The sequence below is a fragment of the Rhipicephalus microplus genome, chromosome 1 (genome assembly GCF_043290135.1).
Source record: "Rhipicephalus microplus isolate Deutch F79 chromosome 1, USDA_Rmic, whole genome shotgun sequence".
NCBI classification, from domain to species: Eukaryota; Metazoa; Arthropoda; class Arachnida; order Ixodida; family Ixodidae; genus Rhipicephalus; species Rhipicephalus microplus.
In genome coordinates this window covers 45783201-45795215 of record NC_134700.1, presented here as the reverse complement: position 1 = coordinate 45795215, position 12015 = coordinate 45783201, and the positions used below count along the sequence as shown (strand labels likewise).

The 12015-nt window shown below is 45.2% G+C and overlaps 1 protein-coding gene across 1 annotated transcript in view; it reads right to left on the bottom strand.

Moving 5' to 3' along the window:
* LOC142765279 (monocarboxylate transporter 13-like) overlaps positions 1-12015 on the bottom strand; it is a 452218-nt gene that overhangs the window by 420118 nt on the left and 20085 nt on the right. The window contains exons 2-3 of the mRNA XM_075866021.1: positions 3104-3247; positions 437-636 (exon numbers count right to left, since the gene is read on the bottom strand). Of these exons, the coding sequence (XP_075722136.1) occupies positions 437-636; positions 3104-3247 (344 nt within the window). The remainder of the gene's footprint in view (positions 1-436; positions 637-3103; positions 3248-12015) is intronic.

The following is a 12015-nucleotide window of genomic DNA, read 5'->3' as shown; positions in this document are numbered from 1 at the left end:
TCCCTGTAAAACAGGCACCAGCTCACCTTGGACCAGGTTTGGCACAACTTATGGAGAAACACCGAACCAGCAACCGTTTTTGTATTGTTGCTCATTTCGTTAATTATACATCATTCAGTAGCGCCCACCACCCTAATGCTTTGCTTGGGTACTCCGTTGAGTCATCCGCCCTGCATTAATTCATTGAGCATGAGCTGTCGTATCTTACCGAGCCTAGTCGACCTACCTATGCTCTCACCATCACATCTATTCTACTTCTTCGCAAGCTGCTACACTCACCACTTTGTCGACTTTGTGTGATGTGAGCGATGACAATATTTGGCAGGCTATATCGCAAATTTCATAGCGAAACTGCAGGGTTTCCTAATGTATTATTGTTCAATTCGACAGCCACACAATTAATTTGTTCACGATAAGACTAAAAAAACAGTTTTACCTGCAGGCTGAGGCCTGAGCATATGATGAGTGTCCCTTTCCAACCATAATTGCGCAAGAGTGCCTGGATGAGTGGCGCCATGACGAAGGTACCGACGCCCGATCCGCACACGGTGATGCCGGTTGCCAGGGAGCGGCGGCGGTCGAAGTAGGACGTAACGCACACGATGGCCGGCAAGAGCGTGAAACCGAATCCAGTGCCTAGGACAGAGGCAGCAAATCTCAGGAAAGGTTGAGTTTTTTTTTTGAATTCTGAACAAATATGCTGCCAACTAGATTGGTAGCCAAGACTTGTCTTCAACATTTTTCAGGACAGTGGCTAAACAAATTGGAAAAATCACTCGGCATCACATAGTGAATAAAGGTACATCATTTACGATAGAAACTCTGCTGGTTGTTTTATACACTTTTAGGTGGTCACCCTAAAACTCCGCAAAACTTCGTCGTCTTTACATTGAGGCACTTGAAGTCCATAGGACGTGGGCTCCCTTACACCAAGTAATTTCAACAGAGCATTTCGCAAAGAAAGTTTGCGATCCCTATTTTTTGTACTCTGGAGTTATTCTAAATTCGCACATATAAAACGACCACTGTGTACACAATAATTAGTTTTATGAATACTAAAAGCTTCTCCACTGCATCATTCAATCATATTGTGTCTTTACAGGCGAATTTTACATTTTCCACTCAAGTGCCAAGTGATGAATAGTTAGCGAGAAATTTGAATGCTGCAGGAAAAATGGCGGGAAGCTTCAAAATTTCTGCGATCATTTAGCCCTCTCACAAGTACCACTTGGTTGTGTCCACAAGTTTAATCTGTGAATGTTTCTCTCATTAAATTACCCCAGCGTATGCCCTGGGAATGTCGTTCGACTTGCTAGCTTTAAAAACCGATGGACACAGTGCGTTTACAGCTGGTAACGATTGGTGGACTCCCAGTCGCTTTCACTGATAAATTGCTGTTTCTTTTCTGGCTCACCGGCGCGTTGCGTACACTCCCGTGGCAGGTCCGTTTTCACATCGCTTTGGTCGTGGCTGCGTTTGATGAAGTTCGTTGTCGCATGATTATCTCGGTAATTACCTATTTCGTGCGGCAGGTCATGCGCCCTTCCATTGTAAAATCACATCTGACTCTCTAAATGAATCACTTACTAGAAAATCTGAGGAAATGCCTGCTCGAAGAGTTTGTAAAGGTTTCACAATAAATAGATCATACATGTGGTAAAGCGTACATGCCCTGTTTCAGTAATTCTGAGAGTGGGTGATATATGGAATATTTCAAATATTTGATATATTTAAAATATTTCCGTCGTGCGTAATGACAGACAGAGGAAGAGCATTGACGTATTCGAGCTCAGCTGCGCGAGCCATCGCAAGACCACAGCATATCATCCGCAGAGGAGCGGCTTAAGAGAGTGGCTCAACAAAATCATCGTTGACATGTTATCCATGTAAGTAGATGTCCAGCAAAAGACCTGGGACCAGGTGCTACCGTACGTCATATTCGCGTACAATACTGCCGACCAGGACACTACGCGATTCACGCCTTTCTGTCTTGCCTATGGACATGAAGTCCAGACCATGCTGGATGCGATACTTCCACACATTTGCGACACTTTGATTACGCCTGATGCTGCGCAGCTTACCCAGTACTCCAAAGAAGCACGCCAGTTAGCACGCCTACACATCATGCACCAGCATAGTACAGACACTTGCCGCTACAACGCTCGCCATGGACAAGTTGCCTACTATCCAAGCGATCAAGTTTTGACGTGTGCTCCAGTCCGACGCCAGGGATTGTAAGAAAAACTGCTCAGTCGCTTCTTTGGACCATACAAAGTGTTGCGACGCGTGACGATGTGAACTACGAGGTAGCCCCTGACGGGGCCTTCTCGCCACAGCGTCGAAGGCACCCCTCGGAGATTGTGCACGTAGTGCCACTGAAGCCGTACTTCACGAGGTAGTGCGACTGCGTATAAGCCTTATGGTTTTGTTTACGTGAATGCGCGTATTGTCTACTGTTTTGCTACGACCTTGCCTGTATGCTTTCAGAGCATCGGAGTGATGCGCATTTTTTTTTTAAAAAACGTAATAATGCCACTTGCTTACTAAGTACCCAGAGTGCGAGCCGTGGCTGCCCGCTAGAATGAAAGAAGATGGTCTGGGGCAGCGCGCGCTCTGGCTAGTTTTTGGTATTGAGTGAGCCATCTTGCCAGTTTTCGGTGCGTATCCCCATGCCGGCGCAGGTCTTTCGAGCAAAGACCTTGCGTAGCACGTGAAAATACCGTTTCGTCCAAGCGCCCGCTGTGATTTCAAAACCAAAAGGCGAAAGGGCACGCAAAAGCTAACTCCCGATTCAAGAAAACAAATTTTATTGGTGGGCATGAGAGCGCAGCCACGTGGTGAAAACAGGCCTATTATTTGCGTGCAGTCGACTTAGGCTGAAAAAAAGAAACAAATTTACCATTCAGATCTAGCAACGCTCGACGTATTTTGTTGCTTCAATCATGGCATGTCGAGCGCTAATTGGAGCTGGCGTTATTCGAAGCCACTCGAGGCCAAGTGGAGGAGCATTGAAGCCAAACGCACTGTGCTTACCAGATGGGATTTACCTAAGAGCGTGTGATAATTGCGACCGAAACAAAGCTGGTGTCATCATGCGTTATACCTGTGATAAATCCAAGAGAGAAATAGAGGAACTTGATGCCTGTCGCGTAGATGCTGATGAACAGCCCGAACGACGACATGAGTGAGCCGAGGATGGCAATGGGCCGGCAGCCGTACCTGATGGTCAGCCCGCTGGCCACCGGACCTGCACCGTTCGGTGTGTATGAATCACGGGAAAGTTGTGCGTCTCCTGATCATCCACTCCACCTCCACAAACACACATAGGTATACTCTTTTCGACCAATAATGGTAAAAAAAAGAATCGTAAAAGCGCAGTGCACACGCCGTTACATTGAGAGAGTTTTTTTTTTTTTAATCACAGCTCTTGAACATTCGTCGTGCCTGTTGGCGACATCGATGGCGTTTTTTATTGTGTAGTGCTTTTTGGCACAGGGTTACACGAACGAGGTAGTGCTGCGGATTATAAGATATTGATGGAGGCGACAGCAAGAAGACAAAAACAGATTTATTTATTTATTTATTTATTTATTTATTTATTTATTTATTTATATGTGGGGTTTAACGTCCCAAAGCCATTATTAGATTTCGAGAAACGCCGTAGTGGAGGACTCTGGAAATTTCGACAAAAACAGAAGGATGCATAGCGGTTGGATAGGGTGCTAAGCGGAGGAGCAGCACGCCTGCACATCTATGTGCCGTGGCTACGAAGTATCGTCTAATTAGAACACCCTCGCTAATCTCTTGATGACATTGCCCATGCTTGCATCAACCTCTTAACCACGACCAATGCAACCAGCACTAGTACCTTTGTCATCTGCTAAATAAACTGCCCAAGCAGAGCATCACAACACTGACGCTAGATTTATTAAATAGTGATAAACATTGAGAAACAAATGAAATCCAAAATACTGTAACTACACATAACAATTGCTTCCCTGTGTCCTTCTCTGCCATGTTTGTTTTGTGCTGTTTATTATTATGCATTTACACCGACTATCCCAGCCTACCACCCATTTGAGCCATAAATAGGAAGCTTGCGCCACCACCGAGAGGATCCTTCCGCCCACAGCAGGATACGTACTACACTCTGTCAAATTATTTGCTTCTTTTTAATTAAATGCATGTAAGGAGAGGTTGGTGCCAATGCGTGGCGCCGGCTACTCCTCTTCTCTTGCACAGAAGTCGGCATCGCACATTTTGTAGCAAACACAAGGCTATACATATGTACATAGCACAAAACTTACACAATGAGTTCACGTTTTTCAACACGGAGTGTTCACACCACACAGAAATGGGTCCACACTGCATAGAAATGTGTCCGCACCGCACTGAGTTTGTAATAGAACACAAGTAATCACGTCAATTTAAGTGTTCACACAAAAACGTGAAAGTTCAATGAAATGTCTAATGTGATTTTGTCGCTTAAATACTGAACTGTTTTCAGGAAGGTTTTCCCAAAAATATCGTTGTGAAACACGAAAATATTGTTTTGATACATACCGCGGTTCACAGTGAAGTGCCTTTGTTTTTTGTTTAGTACTTTTGAGCTATTTCTGATTAATCCAGAAAGTGAACGACTGCACGCGCTGCAGTGGCTTTTAGCTTTCCTTTTGGCCGTGGACCCAACATTTTCGCAATTGATGGAGGCCGCTTATTCAAAGAATGGAGTTTTTGAAAAAGGTTCTTTTGAGGTACATCAAGATTTTTACAATGCAGAAGAATGTGCTCCACGTCTTCTTGAGCTTCTGCACATGAGCAGGTAGGACTTCCAGCTTCCCTTATTCTATACAGGAAAGCCTTCGTATAGGCTGTACCAAGTCAAAGCCTATGGGTGACTGTTTATACCGATCGGCTAACCTTTAACGGAATATTAAATTCTATACCGGGATCAACGTTATACAACAGAGAGTTTTGCGTACCATTTTCGAACCAGGTTCTCTTAGACAGTTGACAGCTGAGCTTATTTATTAGACACCGTGCATCGCTCATTGATAGAGGTAGCAGTGATATATTATTTTCTTGATGTGCTGCATGTGCAATGTGATCAGCTATGTCGTTTCCTGTGATTCCACAGTGGCTTGGCACCCACTGAAACATCATGGTGTGGTTTAAATCTTTTGCTATAGCGTACGTCCTCTGTATTTCATATGCGAGCTCACTAGCTTTGTTGCCCAAGCTGATTCCTTTTAAAGAAACTAATGAGGGCTGTGAGTCACTGATAACTACCCATCGAAGTGGGCCTGGCTGTAAACATGTGAAGCGTAAAGCACAAAGTGTTGCATAGAGTTCTTCTGTTGTGGATGTTGTGAAATGGCCGAGTTTAAAAGCTTTTCCCACTTGGTATGCAGGTACAAAGAATGCCGACGTAGAGCTTTGATTCACACATGATCCGTCGGTGTACACGTTAATATAATCTTCATAATTGGCATAAAGCTGTGTTAAAGTTGATTGCTTTATTACAATTATCGGCATATCATCCTTACAATTTATTCCCAGAATCGAAGTTGTAATATCTGAGATAGAGAGTCACCATGGTGGGTGGGATGCACATGGAGGCCAATATTCGTGCGTAGGCAGTAAACTGTTGAATTCTACTATAGCTTTATGTATTCTGGCAGCTGATCTCTCCTGAATAGCTCGGTATAGGGGATGATTAGCGTCTTGAGTTGCCAATCGAAGATAATGCCGGCACGTTTCCGTACATCTCATAGCATGGAAAGTCGGTTGACGAGACTCCGCAATTACTAAAGCACTGGCAGAAGCTTGCGGTACACCAAGACATATACGAAGGCTTCTGGCCAACAATCTTTGAATCCTCTCCTCTAAGTTACGTGATATCCCATGTAAAACTAGGGAAGAGTAAGCTATTCGTTGTTGAATTATTGCTTAATGTACACGCAACAAAAAAGAACATGAACTATCCCATATAACTCTTAACTGAGATGTTGACATGACCAGTCCGCCATCTGTCATGACGATATGTCTGTCGTAAGAACCTAGGAATTTTCCTCACATGGCGAGCACTTCCCGATGAAAGCGGCGTTGAAGTGTTTGAGGATTGCCGGCCACAGTGCAACTTTGGTGTAAAGGTGAAGAAGGATTCGCTCCTCCACCTTTTGAGGCCTGTACAGGTTTTTGGACAGATAATAGATATGATATCATTCGTAATATTTTAGGTGTAAACAGGAATGCTTTTGAGGTCCGGATTGGTACGGGATCTAAACGGTGCCCGGTGAGTGAGTGCGCTATCTGCAGCATTGGCCGTTTCATTACCATCGAAGCCCGTGTGAGCCGGAGCCCACACGATCATTCGGTGCGCGGGGCTACGATGGTAGTCGCTGTTCTGCAGAATTTTGTAGGCCAAGAATGAAACATAGCCCTGTTCAATAGACAGCTTTAGTATATTAGAAAATGCTTACGTTAGTGTTGTAGTGACACGTATCCCGAAGGAGTACGGCCACTATCGTGGCTCCGGTCTTTACGAGCCGCAGGGCACGCGTTAACCATCGCCGTGGCGAGAACACGATACTGTTCAAGGTCGCAACACTTTATTCCCTGTGCCAACACCAAACGCAGTACAGCCCGTTGAAAACGTGCGGCGAAAAAGCAAATGGGCTTATCCACGCCACGGGCATAAAGGTACTACATAGGGTGCCACGAGCACGTCTCCGTAGTAAAGGTCCGTAAATTCACGGAGACACCTGGACCAAGGCCCAGTTGCTCCAGCGAGGGCAAAAGCGCTCGCGTTGGCTTTGGAGGGAGGCGGTCGGCGTAGCCTGGCCACGCACTAGGACACCGTACCACCCTTCGGCCGAGCGTACGCAGAGGAGCAACAAAAGGTGAGCCTTCGCCTCGGGCGCGAGGCGCCGTCAGCGAAGTCCGACGAGCCCCGAGCTACGGGAGTCGACGGACGGAAAAGATTGCGTCGCTCACCGTCAGCTGTCCTGGAGAGTACCTCACCCACTCCCGACGCAAGCGCTATGGTGGCTAGAAGGAGAGGGGTCAGCATCATCCCGGCCGCGGCTTGAAAGGAGGCGTACTGGTATTTAATTTCGCCGTGGAGCGGCGCGCAAGTCGCCACCGTGATCGGTCGAGAGCACTCGCCAGCCACTTTCTCGTGTGCTCGCAAGTCGCAACGTCTGTGCGTTGCCTATTTGGATTTGTTCTGGATCAATACATGCCAATGTAACCATGCCACAGCGAAGGGTAAACAGCAAACACACTGCTTTGCACCTGGATGCTATAAAGTATATCTTTCGGCTCGCAAAGAAGGGAAGAAAGCGTCTCTCTTCTCTGCTCTCACTGACGATTAACGGCGCAATGCTTGAGAGCGTGCGATTCCTGCCACTGACACACCACTGGCAAAGGACTGCGTTGTGTGCGAACCTCATTTCGACGAAAGATTCATCGTCCGTAGCTACAAGCAATCATCGGGTTCTTAGCAACTTGGGAAAAAGTCGTACCTAAGTAGGGTGGGTTCCTAAGTGAATCAACTGCTGAAGAAGTCCGCGTCTCTCTAATCAGCGCCCTTTCCATCCTGCACTATTTCACGAAAACCTTGAAATATAAATACTTGATGACGTCTCGCCTCTGCCAAGACGTGCTTAAAAGCTTTTTGGAATTCTGAAGCAAATACATGTCTGGCTCAAATGATCACCCTTCACCGACACAATTTTTTATCCCTGTGCATTGCCTCAGTTTTTACAGTTTGGCACAGTCACCCTCCATTGAAAACACACCTTTTGGAATTCTGAGCAGCTTTCTATGTCCGAGCATCCATAATAATTTAATAAAATTACCGAATAAGCTGGATGAGCTGCTTGATATGGGGTGCCTCAATGAGGTTCATGAAGTGATTGTTGCTTATGAAGTCCTCCCTGACCACACTGATCTCGATGGACGCAAAAGTAACTCCCCGATCAGTTATTACGTCAGTAGCCATGTGGCCCGGAAGATTGTGAAAAAGACAAAGTGCAACGAATGTAGCAGGTTGTTGCTTTACTCTGAAAATTCCAGCTTGCTTCCGGCAGAATCATGCCTTCTGTACCCGTCCGAGTTCTTCACAGACCTGAATTAAAAGCTACGGAATATGCATTCACCTATTGCTTCAGCTTCAACAACTTGAAAAGTGACAGCATAACAGGCCTTATCTCTTGCCTGTCTGTGAAGTAGTTAAATACGGTCGGCTGTGAACACCGCAAACTCGAAGTGGCAATCAGATAATTAGATTCTTTATGCTGACCAGAATGCATTCTGTCGTTGCTGAAGGGAATGCGTCCAATAAAAAAAGAATGAGACGTATGACTTGTCATAGTGTTAACTCAGCTAACAAGGTTTTGTTTTATGTTATTGTACATTACTCACAATTTTTTCTTCTGATTTTACTATTTTCTTGTTCACATTGTTACAAATCTCCCATTAACAACTGTGATGTCACTGTCTGGCTTTTCTTCACATATGCAGAAATCTTTTTTTTTGTGAACTGGTTTGTGACTGTATCTGTGTTTGCCAATCAGATCTCAATGCCATGTGTGTATGTACGCCCATTGTATCATCGTATATTTACTGTTCTTTTCAGTTGCCTTATTCACTTGCTCTAGCTGAATGTCGTATAACCTGTTCTCTTCAACCGTAATGCATATTTTGTGTTTATTTTCACGTTGTTTTTCGCTTTCGTGAAAATAAATGCTTTGCTTGAAAAATTGGACCTTGATTGTGCCAGTCATAAAAACAACGGTCACCGACATTTTTACGTTCATTGAGACTTCACGGAGAGCACTGCGGTATCAAAGTGAAAACTGCACGGACTTTATTTTGTTGTCAAGCTGACGGCAAGTCACTTGATTCTCTATTTTCAAAGCTTCGTAGTTGATATACTACGAAGTGAATTGAAAACACTACTTTTTAGTGCCAATACAGGCTTTGCAGCGGACCGCCAGAATTGTTACAGGTAGACTTCTTTATAATCCGCAGGGTAGCGTGAATTATTTGCAACGGAAAACAACTGGTAAGCACGCGCGGGCGCGAAGAGGGGCATCTCGAAAGCGATCGCAGCGCTGCCGTATCCGAATGAATTTGTGCTCGCTCTCCAGCGCGTCGTTGCTGAGACCTCTCCTTCCTGCCACCATACACGCACGCAAAACCTCTCGGGAGACACTGCGCGCGGCGCCACAGTTGACATCCGCCACCGGGTGAGAGGGTTTAACGTCACTCTGATCTGCCAGCGCGGCAGATAGCGGAGGAGGGGAGTCATGTCGGGACATGAGAACGGCAGCAAAGGCGGCAAAGCTCGCGCAAAGGCAGCGGGCTAGCCTCAATTCCAACAGTGTTAGGGTGCGTGTCAGCGCTAACGCTAAAACACAACGCGCTGCATGGCAAGCGGTGGCTTTTTTTTTATATTGCGCAAGGCATTTCTTCTAACTCTAATGCATGCACGAATGGTGCCATCTAGACAGGCACCAAATCAAGCATGATTCAGTCATGGCTGTTCCGTTTGGTTCAGTGTTGCGTGTGATGGCCCGAAACACATTTCTTTCTTTCGACACATGCCGCAATGAAGCATTCTTAAGAGTCTCTTATGCCTCTCTCTGCTTGACTTGTGGCTGTATTTTCCTTATCTTGGAACAGAGAGAAACGTTTACTAGAGTATATTGGTAGGTGAGTGTTTAGTTAGGGATCCCATTGGCGCGGGCGCTGTCCTTGCACGTTTCACGAGAGCCACTTGGGCCTTCAGGTCCGAGCTCGACAGAGCTGCCTCCAACCCTTCTTTGTTGGGTTGGGTCCTTGATCACGTGATTAATACAGTTTACCATCTCTGCGAGGATACCTCGAACTTGAGCGAACCTTTTAGACACGTTTAACAAGCCTTCAGAACCCAAATTCGCCTGTGTATCTCACAAACGTAGCTATGTGATCGTCAGTATACAGCCGACAAAGCCTCAGTACTCATATCTGAATGAAAGCGCTTAAATCAAAGCACTTATTGCTCTTTCACTAAATTTTCATCAGAACATCAGGACTAAGGATGGAAACATGTATTATTGACCCTACCTGCATGCCAGCCTATCGCGATCATTCCCTAAAGGTCATGGAGTGCTGTTGTCACATTAACATATATACGCATTTCTTTCTTCCACCAACATGCCATGATTGTTATCGACTATTAAAGGAATTTGTCTTGTCACCATTCAGTTCCTTTGACTATGCCTTTGCTCATAGGCATCGCGTCACCTCTATTGGCCGTGAGATCGAACACAGCTGCCGCCTGACAGCAACGGGCTGAAACACGCAAGTGTCAATTGCTCCGAGCGTCATCTGCTAGCCACGTCATGTTTCTTTGCGCTGCTATATCCACGCCATGTTTCTTTGAGATGCACGTTCTCAAAGGGTGGTTTGTCAGGTTATCTCAGCATGAACGTAACTGCTTGTACGCATGCCTGAAAACAAGCGAAAGCATTTGTACTTGCTTGGCTGCTAATGCATTGTAGTAAGATTGCCTAGTTCAACTTTTCAGATAGCTGTTTAATGTCTTCGTACCCTTCATTCACCAGAATAATTTCAGAGTGGGTGCCGCATTGTGCTTCAAGCACATCGTAAAATGCTGTGGGCAAAGTGCCAAACATGACAAGTTTTAAATGGTGTGTGAAAAGAGAGTTTTAGCGATTCAGTTGCAAAAAAAAAGAAACATTCTTTCACTAAGACACGCACTTGCGCGCTGTTGGTATAGGTGTACAACTACTTCTCTGGAGTTTATTGATTGTGCGAGGAGACTTAGTTGTGTTTATCAGGTCGTGGTATCACTACATAGAAATACTACTATCACATAAATTCTGACACTTCGGTACTTACAGGGGCCCTCTAACGCTTAAGTACATCGGTGCCGACTGCATAACTCGTAGTGGCGCTCATCAGAACTACTTCGAGCAGGTATGACGCTAGAAGGTTGCCGCCATATGATCGGATAAATGCAACGTTAAATATCAGCGCAGCATTGCATTGAAACAGAGATTACTATTGCATTTATTTTTTCATTCGCTCAATTTTCCACTCACAGTGACCGAGAATGAAGCTCTCTGACTTTTCCAGCTTGAAAACTGCAAAGCTGGTCAAAGAATGCGCGGAACGCCATGTGCTAGATGAAACGCACTGGCGACGCTCCGGGTGCCATTATTTGAAGAAACGATAAGAAAAATGTAAGAGCGTTGGTATACACAGGTCATTGCAAAATAAATATCAATAAAGCTACAAAACATTATAGAAGTGTTCGCGAGCTGGCTCGTTTCGCACGCGCCATTCCCCCTTCAAGTACCACACTGTTTGTTACCATCGCAACGGCGTCTTTAATACACTGGACGTAACAGGTAATGTATCATGCAAGCTTCCCGTACGGTAGGGCCTTCAATTCAATTCATTGGGCAGCCTTCCGACGTCGGAGGGCCCGGGAAACACGGTAAGTTGAGTCCACAAAATTGAGTTGAGAGTAAGCATTTATTTCATTGTATTTTGATATATCTACGCTGAACAACTTCGCACTGCATAGCCCTATTGCTGCCGTTCTTGCACCACTTACCTCTCAATCCATCAGTGTACGCAAGCAGCTAGGAAAACATGTAAAACTTTGAAATCGTGAAGTGTGTTAGAGGGCCCCTTTAAGTACCTAAAACAGAGTTGCCGAGTGCAACCATGTGCTTAGATTTAGGAGCGCTTTGAAAAGTCCAGACGTTAAAAATAATTCCGACGGCATGCGTTACAATAACTGTTGTACAATTTCACTAAACATTTCATCTATTTTACATTTTCTTCAACGTTTATGTGGCATCGTTGTTGATCGACTGAAGGCAGCGGTCATTTTTATTAAAAAAACATGCTTGTACCATAAATAACCAGACCTTTGTTGTAGCTGTGTCGTGCACGTAATTCATCAATGAAACCTTTCGGCTGAACTTTCACTAC